The 23,091-nt window shown below is 39.2% G+C and overlaps 1 protein-coding gene across 1 annotated transcript; it reads left to right on the forward strand.

The window, feature by feature from the left end:
- Window positions 1-1,263: 1,263 nt before the first annotated feature.
- On the forward strand, window positions 1,264-20,381 carry LOC146718024 (uncharacterized). Its single transcript, XM_085464525.1, has 18 exons — window positions 1,264-1,309; window positions 1,841-1,938; window positions 2,666-2,781; window positions 3,857-3,928; window positions 3,999-4,149; window positions 4,234-4,427; window positions 4,975-5,123; window positions 5,552-5,602; window positions 5,805-5,869; window positions 13,499-13,582; window positions 14,310-14,425; window positions 15,501-15,572; window positions 15,643-15,793; window positions 15,878-16,071; window positions 16,475-16,623; window positions 17,052-17,102; window positions 17,305-17,369; window positions 19,092-20,381. The coding sequence occupies exons 1-18, from the start codon at window positions 1,264-1,266 to the stop codon at window positions 19,251-19,253; spliced, it is 1,986 nt and encodes a 661-aa protein (XP_085320651.1). The 3' UTR covers window positions 19,254-20,381.
- The last annotated feature ends 2,710 nt before the right edge of the window (window positions 20,382-23,091 follow it).

Here is a 23,091-nt window from a genome sequence, read left to right on the forward strand (position 1 = left end):
TGTACATGCTTCAGAGTTCGTACGTGATTTGAAGTTTGTATGTGCTTTGTCTCTAGGGGCCACCGTAAATATACTTTTATTTATTCACTCCACATAAAATGTAATAAATAAATCATATAATACAAAAATCAACTATTCACATTTCAAGTTTTAACTATTTAAATTTCAGCTTTTTCCTTTCACAAATTTAAAGTGAAAAGAACACAAAACACTGCAAACCACAACACAATTAAATATAAATTATAATAATATGAAAACTAAAAGAACATGCATATTCTCTGTCATATGGACCTGCATGAATAAACTTTCTCAATCCTTTATCTCTTTCTTAAGGTCTTAAGTTTTGTTGTTTTTATGTTTTTATGTTTTACAAAAAAAAAACTTCACATTTTTTATATTTTTAAACGAAAGTGACATGCAAGGATATTTTTCTTTAGTGATGTTGCTTCAGCAATCTCAAATACTAATTATTCTGGGAATTTTTATGGTCAAACTATGTGATTTTCCAAATGTGTGTGTGTGTGGAGTAAAATGACCTTGTTCTTATGATGTTGTCACCGTGAATCATTTAGGATTAACAACACAAATTGTATCGATAGCAGAAACAGTCTTATAACTTATAATTCTCACACGTTACCGCTAGTTTTACAAACGCAGTCTTCTTCAGCTCTGTTTATGTAGCTTTTATGAAACTGATTTTCCATAGTACAAGTAGAATTTAATTTTTCTTTGCTCTCCAGTATAAATGCAATAATTTGCAGGCTTTTTACTGAAACTCTCACAATGCAACACTCAATGCTCAGAGCTTCATATATCAACAGCTCTGAAAATATCTTCTTTTTTAAAGTAATGTAGGACAGGATCTCTCACTCTCTGTGTCTCAAAAAAAACCCAACTAAACTGGCAATCACCACTAAACAAATGAAAGTAGTTTATGGCTTTTTTATCAGCTGCATTTCTTTCATTTATGTATTGATCCCATTGTTTATTGGTAATGCTTTTAGGTCACTGTTTTAGCATGTCTGCCTCACACTCCATTTAAACAGTTTAACAGATAGTGGGAGGAAGGTGGCATTGGAGTTTGTTGGGTGCTCCTTCTGAGACCGATCTGTTGCAGTCTGTTTGGCCACAGCTGTGGGTGCCTTCTTTGCTGATCGCTTTATTCTCTCTTCTAGCATACTCCTTAATCTTATCCAATTTCAGTTTATCCAACAACAGATGCAGCCTGTGATCCACTCATTTTAAGCATTCAACATAAGCAGCATGCCAAAATCCAAAACAAAGGCAACAGCAATTCCTTCAAACTCAGGTGAACGCCTGCAGAGCCACAGCACACACACACACCAAACCGAATAGCAAACGTAGCGGTGGGCGTGTCACAAAAACATCTTCTATGGTCAGAATCCAAACTGCGTTCAAACAAACAATACGCAGCACAAAAACACAGTTTACATACCACCGTCGTCTTCTCCTTATCTGTCAGACTAGCCGATTTTATGGGTGTCACTGTGCGCCAAAGCCGAGGACGCTCAGAATGATTCGGATTAAACTGTGTCAGTCGGAGCTTTTATGGAGTCTTACAGTAAACGGATTATTGCATTTAAAAGAACTGAGAGACTTCAATTTAATTTTGTTTATGCAGCGCCAAATCACAACATCAGTCACCTCAATGCGCTTTATACTTTAAGATCTACATACAGAGAAAAACCAACAATCATATGACCTCCTATGAGCACTTTGGCGACAGTGGGAAGGAAAAACTCCAGAACCAGGCTCAGGGCTTCTACTTTCCTTCAAAATAAAAGCTTCACATGAGTCTCGATAGCAAAAATCTGACCAGTGTTGGTGTTGCAGGGTCACACTCAGGCTGTGAGGAGTTTGGCCTTCAGTCCTGATGGGAAGTGGTTAGCTTCAGCGAGCGACGACTGCACCGTCAAGGTACGACCTGATCTGACGTCTCACCTTTAATGTAAAAAATATATTTTAAGGATTGTTTTTCCCGGTACTTACATGTTGTGGTAACTCTGACTCTGTAACAGTAGATGCTGAGAAACCTTCAGAGTAACTATAACCTGCAGGAGTTACACGATGCTGTGAATGTAAACTGTGAAGCAGAACATCAGCAGCAGGAAACTGTGCAGAAAGGCTGGAAGACGTTAAAATGTTCCAGCTGGTCCTGGTTCATGTTTGGTAGTCACGTGTTCCCATAAAATAAAACGAGCGATTGAATCGCAACATTTTTAGATTCTTCTACATTTTAAAATGGTTTTAAAAGGTCCGTCTGTTGAATCACTTCAGTGTTTTAGGATTTTTAAGATCCATCTTTTCTATTAAAATAGTTTTCAGGACACTTCTTGACCCAGGTTCAGTTACATTTATTTAAATAAAGTAATAAGCTGGTGATGTGTAACGACTCGTTAGGCTAACATTTCATCGATGTTTAGAATTAAGTTTCATTTCATTTGCAGCGGTCGGATGTTCGGGTGTTTGAGAGCATCTTGGGAATTTAAAAGTGTGAACATGATGTGTTTATTCTGTAAATGCTGTGAAAGCATCAAACCGGCAGCATCCTGTAATAAAATCGCTCATTCTGATTGGCTGAAGGAGGTGAGCTCTGCTCTCTTCCTGTTCGATGACCTCAGCCCTGTCCTCTTGTCTCCATCAGCTGTGGGACCTGGCTCAGGGGAAAACCATCACGGAATTCAAATCTCACACCGCCGCCGTCAACATCGTCCAGTTCCACCCCAACGAGTACCTGCTGGCCTCCGGAAGCTCCGACAGGTACGTCGCCGCAGGCCGAGCGCCCGAGACGCAGCAGCTCGGAGCTGAAGGAGCGACTCATGAGTGGAATCAGTGTTTGTGACACTTTGTGGCTCGTTTAGTTTTTCTGTTTCATGAAGCTCAGAGGCTGCGCGAGGTTGTCCTCTCTCTGTGCCGCCAAGATTTTATTTTGGTGCTGAGTTTGATTGTTTGTGGCATTTTTTTAAATGTAACATTTCTTTTAGTCTGAAATTCTTTTACTTTTTTTCACATACATGTCCTGTGTCTTCTACATGTCCTCTGCATGTGCCACTAAATCATACATTTATAACTAAAAGTAAACAGGAAATATAATATAAATATAATAAAATGGAAATAATAACTCATCCTTTCTCCAACACAACCAGCAAGTGCACTCAGTATTTAATCATTTCTTTATTTTTGCATATGAAGTATAAATAAGTATTCCAACATGAATCACTTAAATTGATTATTATGTTTAATTTGAGGACATCGACCTGGTGTTAGAGACAGTTTATAAGTTACACCAGCAAGCAAAGCTGTAGTTTGTGGCCTGATTTTCCGATTGTCATGTGATCGTGATGGAGCCGTTAAAGCTTTGAATGTGTCACTTCAAAGAAATGAGACATTTTGTAGGTTTTGGCCTGTTTTAGTGACAGAACAGGGAGCAGGGTCATTTTTATCTCAAACAGTTTATTGATGGAATAAATCTTACTCTCATTTATGAGAATAAGAAGTGACTCAAACACATACTTTCTTCAATTAATTATAAAAATGTCTTTAGCTTAGCTTGTAGTTAGAGCTGGGTTAGGCGACCCTAACCATCCCTCAGGTTCCTGGGGACTTCCCATGATGCACTGAGAGGTGCACTTTGCCCTCCACTCCCTCTTTTGTTCGTGTTTCGTTCCTCTTTTCTCTTTCTCCTCATTTACTGACTTGTCACTGCTGACCGTGGATCTGTTGGAGGTCTCTTCCTGTTCCTCAGCCGTGTTGTAGCGTCTTCACCTGACACTATAAAACACCTACAGGTGTCTCTAATGAGCTGCAGCTGTATGAACTCTGCATGTGCTTGCAGGACCATCAAGCTGTGGGATCTGGAGAAGTTTACGATGATCGGCTCGTTGGAGGGCGACACGACTCCGGTCAGGTGAGTTTTCCCCCGTTGCAGCAGGGTGTAACTGGAATGTGACCTCTGACCCCTGTCCCTGTGGTTTCAGGTGTATATGTTTTAGCCCAGATGGCTCCTGCCTGTACAGCGGCGCCACGGACTCGCTGCGGGTCTTCGGCTGGGAACCGGGCCACTGCTTTGACGCGGTGCCGGTGAGCTGGGGAAAGGTGTCTGACCTCGCCATCTGCAACCAGCAGCTGGTGTGTAGCTCCGCCCACCGCTCAGTAACAGTACTGTGCAGAAGTTTTAGGTAATCTTAATCTTCCACCTTCTCCTCATGTCAGATCGGCGTGTCTCATCAGCTGTCGAGTGTGTCGTCCTACGTGGTCGATCTGAAGAGGGTAAAGAAGAGCGGTGGCGCCGTGATCCAGGGGATCATCCAGGACGACCAGCCGCTCACAGAGCCGAAGAAGGACCCCAAAGGAGCGGCACTGCGAAAGAACTACGAGAGACCCACGACCACCTGCAGATCGCAGAGGTACGGCACACTGAGAGACAGGAGAAAATACTCCAGATACTGCAAGTACTGACTCCTGGATTTAAAGTTTTATACATGAGCCACTGGTTTCATTCATCAAACACTCAGATCACATGTCATATATATATATATATATATATATAATAAATATATATATATAATAAATATATATATATAATAAATATATATATATATAATAAATATATATATATAATAAATATATATATATAATAAATATATATATATATAATAAATATATATATATATATATATATATATTTATTATATATATATATAATAAATATATATATATAATAAATATATATATATAATAAATATATATATATATAATAAATATATATATATATATATATATATATATATATATAATAATATATATATATAATAATATATATATATATATAAAATCTTATTTGACTTCAGTGGAAAAGTTTCGCTTCCAGATTCTTTAATAAAAGTAAATAAAGTAAAAAATTTGCAGTTTTTCTTCTAAAAACAAACAAACAAATGTTTGTGATGTCATCAGGTTGAAGCACCGTTCAGAGTCTGACAGGCGGAGCCCCGAAGGGGAGAGGCGGAGCCCTAGCGAGGACGAGGCGGACGAGAAGCTGTCGTCTGCTGAGATCCACAACGCCGAGGACTACAAGGCCATCTTCCAGCCAAAGAGCGCCATCTGTAGGTGGACCCGGAGCATCGCAGCTCAGATGTTGAATAACGAATACAGTTATACGTACATACAACGAGATCTGTGAAATATTGCTATTGAAAAGGACGCTGAGTTCATCTTTAATCAACACTGCACCAACAAAATCTGTGTTTAGTTTCCCCGAAAGCTTCTATTTCCTCACCTGTTGATCCACCTGCAGCATCGCCATCAGTTCTGCTCTGGCTGATTTTGAGAAGCAGGCCATATTTGAAAAGTGAGAGGAGTAAACATTACTCGCTGTAAGAGCCAAACAGGATGGGAGGATCTGATTGGTTCTTTGTGCCTTTTTAAAATATTCATCCTAATGAGGACAAAGACACTCTCGTCATTTCTTCTTTTGTTTTCATGTCGTCACATTTATTTTGCAGTCTGAGCTCCTCGTTCTCCTCTCTTCCAGCTCGCACTCCTCCTAAGATGTCGGAGCCTTTTCCCGCTCCTCCAGAGGACGGTGAGTCCAGCACAGCTTCACGTTTCTGTGAGACATCAGGAGACGACGCGCCTCCGACGTTTCAGTTTATAGATGAAACACGAACAATAAATCACGTGTTCGACAGTGAAAAACACACGACACAAAAACACACGACAGAGGTGTTTCAGCTCCTGTTTTGTGGTTACTGGGTCGTTTCCTGATGATTTCTTCTTCTGCTCAGAGTCCATTTTGGCGATCAGCCGGCAGCTGAAGGACATAAAGACTCATTTTCCTGATAAACAGCAGGTCAGTGAACGCAGCAGCCGTGTGTCTGTGTGGAAACATGGACGCCTTAGGACAGCGGACTATAAATGCAACGAACCTATCAGAGCTCAAATACCTGCTGTTTACAACAAAGTAGTCCTCCAGCCGCTCGGTTTTCTCTTTCTTTAGTTAAAGATTTTTCTTTGTCTTCAGAAAATCAGTTTAATTCAAAACCATCTAAAACCTTTAACAGCTGTGTGACTTTGGTCTGAGTGCGGTTATATGAGAGGTTTTATGAGTCTAAATTAACAACTAAAATGATGTGTGAGAAATTATTTTGTAATAAATGAAGGCCATCATTCTTCTTGTGGCTTCATCAACAGTGCTCCCTCTGATCTCTGCCACAACAGAAACCTTAGGACACGCAAGGACAATAATTTTACTGACAGTAGTACCATCAGTCACACCTAAAAGAAAGCAAGCACAGCTACACAGTAATTAGGCTCTATAATATTGATGCTAATTGACTGAGAAAGAGTTAGGTGTCAAAAGAGAGTGATATTATACCCCTTTCGTCAAACGCAGTGATTTATGACCCCCTTAATTGATTTATGACCCCTAATTAAATTATCCCCTAATTAAATTATTCATGAGCTCCGGAAGTAGGAAGTAATTAAATAATAAAAATATGATATTCATAAAAATATGATATTCATAAAAATATGATATTCATAAAAATATAATTGATTATTTAGAAAGTTTCTTATATATCAAAATAGCATTCTTTTATTTCTTTAAGCAATTAAATTTTTATTTTTATTTTTTTTTATGCTCAAAAAACGCCATCTGGTGGCGGGTCAGTGTGTGTGTGTGTGCGCGCGCGCGCGCCCGAGGCTGTGTGTCTGGGCGCGCGGGGTGCGCCCGTGTCTCCGGACCGTGCTCTCTCGGGCTCCGTGCTCATGTGTTTAAAAATGTATTAAACCATATTAAAATTGTTTAGTTAAACTTGTGCTTTTGTAACGTTCAGTATGGCCACAAACACATGCTATATGCCTTGGGGGAAAACTTTATTTAGATTTATATGCATTTGTAGATTTAGAATAAAACTCATACTCAGAAAAAATTCGCGATCCCCTAACCCTCCTTAGATACATAAGCAGGGAAAACTCCTTAAAAAACCCTCCGCTATTTCTCCAAAACCCTACAATAACTTGTTAGGGTACCCCCTCTATTCCCAAAACCTTATATTCGATAACAGGGAAAATCCTGAAAAAATCCTTAGTCTTTTTTCTGAAATTCAGCGCCCCGCGGCTCCCTTCATGCTCAGCCAAACAAAGCCAAAACTCCTTTTAAAAATTTCTCCGCGATTTCTCCAAAACCCCTAGAATAACTTGTTAGCTACCCCTCTATTCCCCAAAAAAAAGCGCTATAATCCAAAAACATTGGGAAAGCTCCTTACTCTTTTTTCTTCAAAAACTTGCCTCTTGCTAGCTACCTCTAAAATTCTACGCAGAGTCTAAGTTCTACCTCGCTCTTAATCGCACCGACCCGCAACAGCTTCCAGAGCACAATTTTTTCCTGCTTGTTCGCTCCCCGCTCTGGTCCCGAATGCGCTGCTTACCTCGTTTGAAAATTCCCCCCTTAGACCAACTCCGCCTCACTGCGCCCCGCTGCCAATCACATAACCCTTGCACCGCTCCCTTCGCACCCCGGTTAGCCAATCCGCTCCAGCTCTGATTTTACGATCTCCCGCTGATGTTAAGACTATCTTCGAACCCCAGAAGAGATCTGACTTCAGACGTATCAACAACTGGCGCCGCTCAGACTGCTTGCGAGTTCGCATAGGGAGCGGCCGATTTCAACAGCAACTTGCGTCTCTTTCCTTATCCGCATATCATTCGGTAAGTGTTAATCTTCCTCTCTAACTACATTTTTGCATTTTCCTTTTTACCATTCTGTCAATCCTTTCATTTAAAAAAATAAATAAATATCACAATGGTTTGTAACAGGTACAATACACCATCCATCCATCCATTCGCCTCCACTTATCCTTTTCTCAGGCTCGCGCGGTGCGCTGGAGCCTATCCCACGTACAATACACTTTAAAATATATATAAGCTCCACTTTTAACTCCCGTAAAAGTTTATACATTACATGTCTACATCACCTATCATGGCCTCATCGGGTATCTCATATCATCTTGTTATTGTTATGTTATGCTCCTTTGATATTTTGCTAGTTTGCGTGTTTTAAAACTCTTTTTGTTTTTCTTTATATTTTTAGACCCAGATGTGTTAACCTGATCCCTGCGAAACACCAGCTCTGCGTGGATTTTGACCGCGAGTGACCGGATGTTGTTTCCGGCCTGAGGTTGCCTGAAATGCCGTGAGGCTCGTTTGAAAGATTGCGCCCGAGACCAACTCCGCCTCCAAGGCATGCCTACCTTTAGCTGCCACCAGTGAGATATCAGAGCCGGGCTCCACATATCCAATCAGGAGCATGAGCAAGACAGCTTTTGCAGACTCTCCAGAAATATACAAGTCCTTACCAACTGCTCTGCAACCCAGTGTTTCTGGTCCCCTCACTAACATCGCTTTTTGAGATATTTTTTATGAACCACCAAAAAAGCAATTTTACCCCACAGACTGGGTCTGAGGGCAGCAGCGGGGACAAATGATTGTAATGAAGCGACGGACATTTCATGGCTGGTCTTGCATAATCGTGAGTTATTATGTCATATGGTGATAAGTACATAGTTTTGCAAGAGGCATACAAGCACTGTGGAAAAAGTAATCATAAAACTGTTTTTGTGAACACCCTACGTTATGCTTTAAAAAATGTGATACATGTAATGTGATCATCAAAGAACATGATTTTTAAAAAAAAAAAAACTTTTATTCTTATGCTTTTAAAGTATGTCAGATTATCTTAAAACACTTATTTGTATGTTATAATGTTTTTCTTACACCATGTGTAATTTTTATAGACACCTTATTCATTGTATCAATGTGTAATTATGTATCTTTGATAAATAAATAAAATATTTAATCTTGTATTTGTGTACTTTCTGGTGATTCAATAAAAAATTAGTCACATATCGCTCTGATAAACACAGATGGCTGAAAGAAATGTTTGATGGAACAAAGGAAACAAGTGTCTTGCTGCTAAACTTTTAAGTCACCATGGTTTAAATGAGAAAGTCTGTATGTAAAACATGAAAAACTCCAAACCCGGTTTAACTACAAAGGTGTACTCATTTCTTTGTAATGGTACTTTACTGTTCCAATGAAACAAAAAGAAAATCTCATTTTTAAAGTACATTTTTCGGCCATCCTGACCTATTTTCAGGGGCAAGAATGTTGATGTTAGACTGTGTTTTAAATCAGGTTGTGATCTTAAACTAACTATCACAGCACTGATTTCAGTTGTAATGTCAATTAGAATCCCAATTTGGCTTTTCTCCAGTCAGTGTTATGGTGAAATTTAACTTGTTCTTTTGTGTAATTGCACATGGCCCAGCAAAGGACCCCTTAGTAAACTGTACAGCATAAGTTTTCAATTCACTTTTGTCAGAAAACTTCACAGTATGAGAAGTTACAGCACAGTTTCTCCAAACGTGTGGTTCTTTTTCAGCCAGCGTGCTTTTAGAGCATCTACATTAGCTCATGTAGTAAAAGTACAATCAGTAAGTGTACTTTAACATTTGAGATTCCGAGTCACTCTTGCTTAGATCATGTGAACTATATCATGAACCTTTTTTTGTATAATGCATCAAACGTGTTCAAATCAGTTTATTTTCAATTTATTTTAACTAGAGACAAGCAACTCCTTTTTAGCTTCTGTTATGTATTTACCTCTCACACCTTAATCTAGATGTTAGTGTTCTCAGAGTTAACATGTCTCATGTTGCCATGTTGTATTTCTAATACCCAGCCTCAGTGTTCGCCCTGTTGACCCTCAAATCCAAACACCAATGATCTAGATATTCACAACATTCATAAGGAGATTCTTAAGGTCTTAAGTTTTGTTGTTTTTATGTTTTTATGTTTTACAAAAAAAAAACTTCACATTTTTTATATTTTTAAACGAAAGTGACATGCAAGGATATTTTTCTTTAGTGATGTTGCTTCAGCAATCTCAAATACTAATTATTCTGGGAATTTTTATGGTCAAACTATGTGATTTTCCAAATGTGTGTGTGTGTGGAGTAAAATGACCTTGTTCTTATGATGTTGTCACCGTGAATCATTTAGGATTAACAACACAAATTGTATCGATAGCAGAAACAGTCTTATAACTTATAATTCTCACACGTTACCGCTAGTTTTACAAACGCAGTCTTCTTCAGCTCTGTTTATGTAGCTTTTATGAAACTGATTTTCCATAGTACAAGTAGAATTTAATTTTTCTTTGCTCTCCAGTATAAATGCAATAATTTGCAGGCTTTTTACTGAAACTCTCACAATGCAACACTCAATGCTCAGAGCTTCATATATCAACAGCTCTGAAAATATCTTCTTTTTTAAAGTAATGTAGGACAGGATCTCTCACTCTCTGTGTCTCAAAAAAAACCCAACTAAACTGGCAATCACCACTAAACAAATGAAAGTAGTTTATGGCTTTTTTATCAGCTGCATTTCTTTCATTTATGTATTGATCCCATTGTTTATTGGTAATGCTTTTAGGTCACTGTTTTAGCATGTCTGCCTCACACTCCATTTAAACAGTTTAACAGATAGAGGTGGCATTGGAGTTTGTTGGGTGCTCCTTCTGAGACCGATCTGTTGCAGTCTGTTTGGCCACAGCTGTGGGTGCCTTCTTTGCTGATCGCTTTATTCTCTCTTCTAGCATACTCCTTAATCTTATCCAATTTCAGTTTATCCAACAACAGATGCAGCCTGTGATCCACTCATTTTAAGCATTCAACATAAGCAGCATGCCAAAATCCAAAACAAAGGCAACAGCAATTCCTTCAAACTCAGGTGAACGCCTGCAGAGCCACAGCACACACACACACCAAACCGAATAGCAAACGTAGCGGTGGGCGTGTCACAAAAACATCTTCTATGGTCAGAATCCAAACTGCGTTCAAACAAACAATACGCAGCACAAAAACACAGTTTACATACCACCGTCGTCTTCTCCTTATCTGTCAGACTAGCCGATTTTATGGGTGTAGTGTAGTGATGGGATTTCCGGCTCTTTTTAGAGATCCGGCTCTTTCGGTTCGGCTCACTAAAAAGAGCCGGCTCTTTCGGCTCCGAACCGGCTCTTCAGGTTGTTTTGTTGCTTTAATTAATTTATTATTAACAATAATATAAAATTATGCACAAAAGGAATTACTAACATAAAAACAAGTGGTTTTATTTATATATGTTTATATATAAATATATGCGGTGGCCCCTAGAGACAAAACACGTACAAACTCCAAAACACATTTCTAGCATGAACTGAACTTCCAAAGCAGAGCTACTAGATCACTTAAATTACACAATTGAAAGCATGTGTGTATTGTTTGTGTATTTATACACAGGCACTCATATATATATTCAAATAATTTAAAAAAAAGTTCATTTACCTGTTATTACCACACACCAAATCCGGTCGTTGGTACTTGCTGGCTTGTGTAGCCACAAGATAACAAAGGCTCAACACTGCGCCCAGCATCCTGGAGCACTTCTGTTGTCTTTTGTACGTGTTTTGAGTTTTTATATGCTTCTGAGTTTTTATATGCTTCTGAGTTTTTACGTGCTTCGGAGTTTGTACGTGTTTTTACGTGTTTTGGAGTTTGTACGTGTTTTTACGTGTTTTGGAGTTTGTACATGCTTCAGAGTTCGTACGTGATTTGAAGTTTGTATGTGCTTTGTCTCTAGGGGCCACCGTAAATATACTTTTATTTATTCACTCCACATAAAATGTAATAAATAAATCATATAATACAAAAATCAACTATTCACATTTCAAGTTTTAACTATTTAAATTTCAGCTTTTTCCTTTCACAAATTTAAAGTGAAAAGAACACAAAACACTGCAAACCACAACACAATTAAATATAAATTATAATAATATGAAAACTAAAAGAACATGCATATTCTCTGTCATATGGACCTGCATGAATAAACTTTCTCAATCCTTTATCTCTTTCTTAAGGTCTTAAGTTTTGTTGTTTTTATGTTTTTATGTTTTACAAAAAAAAAACTTCACATTTTTTATATTTTTAAACGAAAGTGACATGCAAGGATATTTTTCTTTAGTGATGTTGCTTCAGCAATCTCAAATACTAATTATTCTGGGAATTTTTATGGTCAAACTATGTGATTTTCCAAATGTGTGTGTGTGTGGAGTAAAATGACCTTGTTCTTATGATGTTGTCACCGTGAATCATTTAGGATTAACAACACAAATTGTATCGATAGCAGAAACAGTCTTATAACTTATAATTCTCACACGTTACCGCTAGTTTTACAAACGCAGTCTTCTTCAGCTCTGTTTATGTAGCTTTTATGAAACTGATTTTCCATAGTACAAGTAGAATTTAATTTTTCTTTGCTCTCCAGTATAAATGCAATAATTTGCAGGCTTTTTACTGAAACTCTCACAATGCAACACTCAATGCTCAGAGCTTCATATATCAACAGCTCTGAAAATATCTTCTTTTTTAAAGTAATGTAGGACAGGATCTCTCACTCTCTGTGTCTCAAAAAAAACCCAACTAAACTGGCAATCACCACTAAACAAATGAAAGTAGTTTATGGCTTTTTTATCAGCTGCATTTCTTTCATTTATGTATTGATCCCATTGTTTATTGGTAATGCTTTTAGGTCACTGTTTTAGCATGTCTGCCTCACACTCCATTTAAACAGTTTAACAGATAGTGGGAGGAAGGTGGCATTGGAGTTTGTTGGGTGCTCCTTCTGAGACCGATCTGTTGCAGTCTGTTTGGCCACAGCTGTGGGTGCCTTCTTTGCTGATCGCTTTATTCTCTCTTCTAGCATACTCCTTAATCTTATCCAATTTCAGTTTATCCAACAACAGATGCAGCCTGTGATCCACTCATTTTAAGCATTCAACATAAGCAGCATGCCAAAATCCAAAACAAAGGCAACAGCAATTCCTTCAAACTCAGGTGAACGCCTGCAGAGCCACAGCACACACACACACCAAACCGAATAGCAAACGTAGCGGTGGGCGTGTCACAAAAACATCTTCTATGGTCAGAATCCAAACTGCGTTCAAACAAACAATACGCAGCACAAAAACACAGTTTACATACCACCGTCGTCTTCTCCTTATCTGTCAGACTAGCCGATTTTATGGGTGTCACTGTGCGCCAAAGCCGAGGACGCTCAGAATGATTCGGATTAAACTGTGTCAGTCGGAGCTTTTATGGAGTCTTACAGTAAACGGATTATTGCATTTAAAAGAACTGAGAGACTTCAATTTAATTTTGTTTATGCAGCGCCAAATCACAACATCAGTCACCTCAATGCGCTTTATACTTTAAGATCTACATACAGAGAAAAACCAACAATCATATGACCTCCTATGAGCACTTTGGCGACAGTGGGAAGGAAAAACTCCAGAACCAGGCTCAGGGCTTCTACTTTCCTTCAAAATAAAAGCTTCACATGAGTCTCGATAGCAAAAATCTGACCAGTGTTGGTGTTGCAGGGTCACACTCAGGCTGTGAGGAGTTTGGCCTTCAGTCCTGATGGGAAGTGGTTAGCTTCAGCGAGCGACGACTGCACCGTCAAGGTACGACCTGATCTGACGTCTCACCTTTAATGTAAAAAATATATTTTAAGGATTGTTTTTCCCGGTACTTACATGTTGTGGTAACTCTGACTCTGTAACAGTAGATGCTGAGAAACCTTCAGAGTAACTATAACCTGCAGGAGTTACACGATGCTGTGAATGTAAACTGTGAAGCAGAACATCAGCAGCAGGAAACTGTGCAGAAAGGCTGGAAGACGTTAAAATGTTCCAGCTGGTCCTGGTTCATGTTTGGTAGTCACGTGTTCCCATAAAATAAAACGAGCGATTGAATCGCAACATTTTTAGATTCTTCTACATTTTAAAATGGTTTTAAAAGGTCCGTCTGTTGAATCACTTCAGTGTTTTAGGATTTTTAAGATCCATCTTTTCTATTAAAATAGTTTTCAGGACACTTCTTGACCCAGGTTCAGTTACATTTATTTAAATAAAGTAATAAGCTGGTGATGTGTAACGACTCGTTAGGCTAACATTTCATCGATGTTTAGAATTAAGTTTCATTTCATTTGCAGCGGTCGGATGTTCGGGTGTTTGAGAGCATCTTGGGAATTTAAAAGTGTGAACATGATGTGTTTATTCTGTAAATGCTGTGAAAGCATCAAACCGGCAGCATCCTGTAATAAAATCGCTCATTCTGATTGGCTGAAGGAGGTGAGCTCTGCTCTCTTCCTGTTCGATGACCTCAGCCCTGTCCTCTTGTCTCCATCAGCTGTGGGACCTGGCTCAGGGGAAAACCATCACGGAATTCAAATCTCACACCGCCGCCGTCAACATCGTCCAGTTCCACCCCAACGAGTACCTGCTGGCCTCCGGAAGCTCCGACAGGTACGTCGCCGCAGGCCGAGCGCCCGAGACGCAGCAGCTCGGAGCTGAAGGAGCGACTCATGAGTGGAATCAGTGTTTGTGACACTTTGTGGCTCGTTTAGTTTTTCTGTTTCATGAAGCTCAGAGGCTGCGCGAGGTTGTCCTCTCTCTGTGCCGCCAAGATTTTATTTTGGTGCTGAGTTTGATTGTTTGTGGCATTTTTTTAAATGTAACATTTCTTTTAGTCTGAAATTCTTTTACTTTTTTTCACATACATGTCCTGTGTCTTCTACATGTCCTCTGCATGTGCCACTAAATCATACATTTATAACTAAAAGTAAACAGGAAATATAATATAAATATAATAAAATGGAAATAATAACTCATCCTTTCTCCAACACAACCAGCAAGTGCACTCAGTATTTAATCATTTCTTTATTTTTGCATATGAAGTATAAATAAGTATTCCAACATGAATCACTTAAATTGATTATTATGTTTAATTTGAGGACATCGACCTGGTGTTAGAGACAGTTTATAAGTTACACCAGCAAGCAAAGCTGTAGTTTGTGGCCTGATTTTCCGATTGTCATGTGATCGTGATGGAGCCGTTAAAGCTTTGAATGTGTCACTTCAAAGAAATGAGACATTTTGTAGGTTTTGGCCTGTTTTAGTGACAGAACAGGGAGCAGGGTCATTTTTATCTCAAACAGTTTATTGATGGAATAAATCTTACTCTCATTTATGAGAATAAGAAGTGACTCAAACACATACTTTCTTCAATTAATTATAAAAATGTCTTTAGCTTAGCTTGTAGTTAGAGCTGGGTTAGGCGACCCTAACCATCCCTCAGGTTCCTGGGGACTTCCCATGATGCACTGAGAGGTGCACTTTGCCCTCCACTCCCTCTTTTGTTCGTGTTTCGTTCCTCTTTTCTCTTTCTCCTCATTTACTGACTTGTCACTGCTGACCGTGGATCTGTTGGAGGTCTCTTCCTGTTCCTCAGCCGTGTTGTAGCGTCTTCACCTGACACTATAAAACACCTACAGGTGTCTCTAATGAGCTGCAGCTGTATGAACTCTGCATGTGCTTGCAGGACCATCAAGCTGTGGGATCTGGAGAAGTTTACGATGATCGGCTCGTTGGAGGGCGACACGACTCCGGTCAGGTGAGTTTTTCCCCGTTGCAGCAGGGTGTAACTGGAATGTGACCTCTGACCCCTGTCCCTGTGGTTTCAGGTGTATATGTTTTAGCCCAGATGGCTCCTGCCTGTACAGCGGCGCCACGGACTCGCTGCGGGTCTTCGGCTGGGAACCGGACCGCTGCTTTGACGCGGTGCCGGTGAGCTGGGGAAAGGTGTCTGACCTCGCCATCTGCAACCAGCAGCTGGTGTGTAGCTCCGCCCACCGCTCAGTAACAGTACTGTGCAGAAGTTTTAGGTAATCTTAATCTTCCACCTTCTCCTCATGTCAGATCGGCGTGTCTCATCAGCTGTCGAGTGTGTCGTCCTACGTGGTCGATCTGAAGAGGGTAAAGAAGAGCGGTGGCGCCGTGATCCAGGGGATCATCCAGGACGACCAGCCGCTCACAGAGCCGAAGAAGGACCCCAAAGGAGCGGCACTGCGAAAGAACTACGAGAGACCCACGACCACCTGCAGATCGCAGAGGTACGGCACACTGAGAGACAGGAGAAAATACTCCAGATACTGCAAGTACTGACTCCTGGATTTAAAGTTTTATACATGAGCCACTGGTTTCATTCATCAAACACTCAGATCACATGTCATATATATATATATATATATATATATATATATATATATATATATATATATATATATATATATATATATATATATATATATATATATATATATGTAATAAATATATATATATATATATATATATAATAAATATATATATATATATATATATATATATATATATAAAATCTTATTTGACTTCAGTGGAAAAGTTTCGCTTCCAGATTCTTTAATAAAAGTAAATAAAGTAAAAAATTTGCAGTTTTTCTTCTAAAAACAAACAAACAAATGTTTGTGATGTCATCAGGTTGAAGCACCGTTCAGAGTCTGACAGGCGGAGCCCCGAAGGGGAGAGGCGGAGCCCTAGCGAGGACGAGGCGGACGAGAAGCTGTCGTCTGCTGAGATCCACAACGCCGAGGACTACAAGGCCATCTTCCAGCCAAAGAGCGCCATCTGTAGGTGGACCCGGAGCATCGCAGCTCAGATGTTGAATAACGAATACAGTTATACGTACATACAACGAGATCTGTGAAATATTGCTATTGAAAAGGACGCTGAGTTCATCTTTAATCAACACTGCACCAACAAAATCTGTGTTTAGTTTCCCCGAAAGCTTCTATTTCCTCACCTGTTGATCCACCTGCAGCATCGCCATCAGTTCTGCTCTGGCTGATTTTGAGAAGCAGGCCATATTTGAAAAGTGAGAGGAGTAAACATTACTCGCTGTAAGAGCCAAACAGGATGGGAGGATCTGATTGGTTCTTTGTGCCTTTTTAAAATATTCATCCTAATGAGGACAAAGACACTCTCGTCATTTCTTCTTTTGTTTTCATGTCGTCACATTTATTTTGCAGTCTGAGCTCCTCGTTCTCCTCTCTTCCAGCTCGCACTCCTCCTAAGATGTCGGAGCCTTTTCCCGCTCCTCCAGAGGACGGTGAGTCCAGCACAGCTTCACGTTTCTGTGAGACATCAGGAGACGACGCGCCTCCGACGTTTCAGTTTATAGATGAAACACGAACAATAAATCACGTGTTCGACAGTGAAAAACACACGACACAAAAACACACGACAGAGGTGTTTCAGCTCCTGTTTTGTGGTTACTGGGTCGTTTCCTGATGATTTCTTCTTCTGCTCAGAGTCCATTTTGGCGATCAGCCGGCAGCTGAAGGACATAAAGACTCATTTTCCTGATAAACAGCAGGTCAGTGAACGCAGCAGCCGTGTGTCTGTGTGGAAACATGGACGCCTTAGGACAGCGGACTATAAATGCAACGAACCTATCAGAGCTCAAATACCTGCTGTTTACAACAAAGTAGTCCTCCAGCCGCTCGGTTTTCTCTTTCTTTAGTTAAAGATTTTTCTTTGTCTTCAGAAAATCAGTTTAATTCAAAACCATCTAAAACCTTTAACAGCTGTGTGACTTTGGTCTGAGTGCGGTTATATGAGAGGTTTTATGAGTCTAAATTAACAACTAAAATGATGTGTGAGAAATTATTTTGTAATAAATGAAGGCCATCATTCTTCTTGTGGCTTCATCAACAGTGCTCCCTCTGATCTCTGCCACAACAGAAACCTTAGGACACGCAAGGACAATAATTTTACTGACAGTAGTACCATCAGTCACACCTAAAAGAAAGCAAGCACAGCTACACAGTAATTAGGCTCTATAATATTGATGCTAATTGACTGAGAAAGAGTTAGGTGTCAAAAGAGAGTGATATTATACCCCTTTCGTCAAACGCAGTGATTTATGACCCCCTTAATTGATTTATGACCCCTAATTAAATTATCCCCTAATTAAATTATTCATGAGCTCCGGAAGTAGGAAGTAATTAAATAATAAAAATATGATATTCATAAAAATATGATATTCATAAAAATATGATATTCATAAAAATATAATTGATTATTTAGAAAGTTTCTTATATATCAAAATAGCATTCTTTTATTTCTTTAAGCAATTAAATTTTTATTTTTATTTTTTTTTATGCTCAAAAAACGCCATCTGGTGGCGGGTCAGTGTGTGTGTGTGTGCGCGCGCGCGCGCCCGAGGCTGTGTGTCTGGGCGCGCGGGGTGCGCCCGTGTCTCCGGACCGTGCTCTCTCGGGCTCCGTGCTCATGTGTTTAAAAATGTATTAAACCATATTAAAATTGTTTAGTTAAACTTGTGCTTTTGTAACGTTCAGTATGGCCACAAACACATGCTATATGCCTTGGGGGAAAACTTTATTTAGATTTATATGCATTTGTAGATTTAGAATAAAACTCATACTCAGAAAAAATTCGCGATCCCCTAACCCTCCTTAGATACATAAGCAGGGAAAACTCCTTAAAAAACCCTCCGCTATTTCTCCAAAACCCTACAATAACTTGTTAGGGTACCCCCTCTATTCCCAAAACCTTATATTCGATAACAGGGAAAATCCTGAAAAAATCCTTAGTCTTTTTTCTGAAATTCAGCGCCCCGCGGCTCCCTTCATGCTCAGCCAAACAAAGCCAAAACTCCTTTTAAAAATTTCTCCGCGATTTCTCCAAAACCCCTAGAATAACTTGTTAGCTACCCCTCTATTCCCCAAAAAAAAGCGCTATAATCCAAAAACATTGGGAAAGCTCCTTACTCTTTTTTTCTTCAAAAACTTGCCTCTTGCTAGCTACCTCTAAAATTCTACGCAGAGTCTAAGTTCTACCTCGCTCTTAATCGCACCGACCCGCAACAGCTTCCAGAGCACAATTTTTTCCTGCTTGTTCGCTCCCCGCTCTGGTCCCGAATGCGCTGCTTACCTCGTTTGAAAATTCCCCCCTTAGACCAACTCCGCCTCACTGCGCCCCGCTGCCAATCACATAACCCTTGCACCGCTCCCTTCGCACCCCGGTTAGCCAATCCGCTCCAGCTCTGATTTTACGATCTCCCGCTGATGTTAAGACTATCTTCGAACCCCAGAAGAGATCTGACTTCAGACGTATCAACAACTGGCGCCGCTCAGACTGCTTGCGAGTTCGCATAGGGAGCGGCCGATTTCAACAGCAACTTGCGTCTCTTTCCTTATCCGCATATCATTCGGTAAGTGTTAATCTTCCTCTCTAACTACATTTTTGCATTTTCCTTTTTACCATTCTGTCAATCCTTTCATTTAAAAAAATAAATAAATATCACAATGGTTTGTAACAGGTACAATACACCATCCATCCATCCATTCGCCTCCACTTATCCTTTTCTCAGGCTCGCGCGGTGCGCTGGAGCCTATCCCACGTACAATACACTTTAAAATATATATAAGCTCCACTTTTAACTCCCGTAAAAGTTTATACATTACATGTCTACATCACCTATCATGGCCTCATCGGGTATCTCATATCATCTTGTTATTGTTATGTTATGCTCCTTTGATATTTTGCTAGTTTGCGTGTTTTAAAACTCTTTTTGTTTTTCTTTATATTTTTAGACCCAGATGTGTTAACCTGATCCCTGCGAAACACCAGCTCTGCGTGGATTTTGACCGCGAGTGACCGGATGTTGTTTCCGGCCTGAGGTTGCCTGAAATGCCGTGAGGCTCGTTTGAAAGATTGCGCCCGAGACCAACTCCGCCTCCAAGGCATGCCTACCTTTAGCTGCCACCAGTGAGATATCAGAGCCGGGCTCCACATATCCAATCAGGAGCATGAGCAAGACAGCTTTTGCAGACTCTCCAGAAATATACAAGTCCTTACCAACTGCTCTGCAACCCAGTGTTTCTGGTCCCCTCACTAACATCGCTTTTTGAGATATTTTTTATGAACCACCAAAAAAGCAATTTTACCCCACAGACTGGGTCTGAGGGCAGCAGCGGGGACAAATGATTGTAATGAAGCGACGGACATTTCATGGCTGGTCTTGCATAATCGTGAGTTATTATGTCATATGGTGATAAGTACATAGTTTTGCAAGAGGCATACAAGCACTGTGGAAAAAGTAATCATAAAACTGTTTTTGTGAACACCCTACGTTATGCTTTAAAAAATGTGATACATGTAATGTGATCATCAAAGAACATGATTTTTAAAAAAAAAAAAACTTTTATTCTTATGCTTTTAAAGTATGTCAGATTATCTTAAAACACTTATTTGTATGTTATAATGTTTTTCTTACACCATGTGTAATTTTTATAGACACCTTATTCATTGTATCAATGTGTAATTATGTATCTTTGATAAATAAATAAAATATTTAATCTTGTATTTGTGTACTTTCTGGTGATTCAATAAAAAATTAGTCACATATCGCTCTGATAAACACAGATGGCTGAAAGAAATGTTTGATGGAACAAAGGAAACAAGTGTCTTGCTGCTAAACTTTTAAGTCACCATGGTTTAAATGAGAAAGTCTGTATGTAAAACATGAAAAACTCCAAACCCGGTTTAACTACAAAGGTGTACTCATTTCTTTGTAATGGTACTTTACTGTTCCAATGAAACAAAAAGAAAATCTCATTTTTAAAGTACATTTTTCGGCCATCCTGACCTATTTTCAGGGGCAAGAATGTTGATGTTAGACTGTGTTTTAAATCAGGTTGTGATCTTAAACTAACTATCACAGCACTGATTTCAGTTGTAATGTCAATTAGAATCCCAATTTGGCTTTTCTCCAGTCAGTGTTATGGTGAAATTTAACTTGTTCTTTTGTGTAATTGCACATGGCCCAGCAAAGGACCCCTTAGTAAACTGTACAGCATAAGTTTTCAATTCACTTTTGTCAGAAAACTTCACAGTATGAGAAGTTACAGCACAGTTTCTCCAAACGTGTGGTTCTTTTTCAGCCAGCGTGCTTTTAGAGCATCTACATTAGCTCATGTAGTAAAAGTACAATCAGTAAGTGTACTTTAACATTTGAGATTCCGAGTCACTCTTGCTTAGATCATGTGAACTATATCATGAACCTTTTTTTGTATAATGCATCAAACGTGTTCAAATCAGTTTATTTTCAATTTATTTTAACTAGAGACAAGCAACTCCTTTTTAGCTTCTGTTATGTATTTACCTCTCACACCTTAATCTAGATGTTAGTGTTCTCAGAGTTAACATGTCTCATGTTGCCATGTTGTATTTCTAATACCCAGCCTCAGTGTTCGCCCTGTTGACCCTCAAATCCAAACACCAATGATCTAGATATTCACAACATTCATAAGGAGATTCTTAAGGTCTTAAGTTTTGTTGTTTTTATGTTTTTATGTTTTACAAAAAAAAAACTTCACATTTTTTATATTTTTAAACGAAAGTGACATGCAAGGATATTTTTCTTTAGTGATGTTGCTTCAGCAATCTCAAATACTAATTATTCTGGGAATTTTTATGGTCAAACTATGTGATTTTCCAAATGTGTGTGTGTGTGGAGTAAAATGACCTTGTTCTTATGATGTTGTCACCGTGAATCATTTAGGATTAACAACACAAATTGTATCGATAGCAGAAACAGTCTTATAACTTATAATTCTCACACGTTACCGCTAGTTTTACAAACGCAGTCTTCTTCAGCTCTGTTTATGTAGCTTTTATGAAACTGATTTTCCATAGTACAAGTAGAATTTAATTTTTCTTTGCTCTCCAGTATAAATGCAATAATTTGCAGGCTTTTTACTGAAACTCTCACAATGCAACACTCAATGCTCAGAGCTTCATATATCAACAGCTCTGAAAATATCTTCTTTTTTAAAGTAATGTAGGACAGGATCTCTCACTCTCTGTGTCTCAAAAAAAACCCAACTAAACTGGCAATCACCACTAAACAAATGAAAGTAGTTTATGGCTTTTTTATCAGCTGCATTTCTTTCATTTATGTATTGATCCCATTGTTTATTGGTAATGCTTTTAGGTCACTGTTTTAGCATGTCTGCCTCACACTCCATTTAAACAGTTTAACAGATAGAGGTGGCATTGGAGTTTGTTGGGTGCTCCTTCTGAGACCGATCTGTTGCAGTCTGTTTGGCCACAGCTGTGGGTGCCTTCTTTGCTGATCGCTTTATTCTCTCTTCTAGCATACTCCTTAATCTTATCCAATTTCAGTTTATCCAACAACAGATGCAGCCTGTGATCCACTCATTTTAAGCATTCAACATAAGCAGCATGCCAAAATCCAAAACAAAGGCAACAGCAATTCCTTCAAACTCAGGTGAACGCCTGCAGAGCCACAGCACACACACACACCAAACCGAATAGCAAACGTAGCGGTGGGCGTGTCACAAAAACATCTTCTATGGTCAGAATCCAAACTGCGTTCAAACAAACAATACGCAGCACAAAAACACAGTTTACATACCACCGTCGTCTTCTCCTTATCTGTCAGACTAGCCGATTTTATGGGTGTAGTGTAGTGATGGGATTTCCGGCTCTTTTTAGAGATCCGGCTCTTTCGGTTCGGCTCACTAAAAAGAGCCGGCTCTTTCGGCTCCGAACCGGCTCTTCAGGTTGTTTTGTTGCTTTAATTAATTTATTATTAACAATAATATAAAATTATGCACAAAAGGAATTACTAACATAAAAACAAGTGGTTTTATTTATATATGTTTATATATAAATATATGCGGTGGCCCCTAGAGACAAAACACGTACAAACTCCAAAACACATTTCTAGCATGAACTGAACTTCCAAAGCAGAGCTACTAGATCACTTAAATTACACAATTGAAAGCATGTGTGTATTGTTTGTGTATTTATACACAGGCACTCATATATATATTCAAATAATTTAAAAAAAAGTTCATTTACCTGTTATTACCACACACCAAATCCGGTCGTTGGTACTTGCTGGCTTGTGTAGCCACAAGATAACAAAGGCTCAACACTGCGCCCAGCATCCTGGAGCACTTCTGTTGTCTTTTGTACGTGTTTTGAGTTTTTATATGCTTCTGAGTTTTTATATGCTTCTGAGTTTTTACGTGCTTCGGAGTTTG

This window comes from Copadichromis virginalis, linkage group LG1 (genome assembly GCF_057382275.1).
Source record: "Copadichromis virginalis isolate Kocher_CV1m ecotype Utaka linkage group LG1, C_Virginalis_male_GT1.1, whole genome shotgun sequence".
NCBI classification, from domain to species: domain Eukaryota; kingdom Metazoa; phylum Chordata; class Actinopteri; order Cichliformes; family Cichlidae; genus Copadichromis; species Copadichromis virginalis.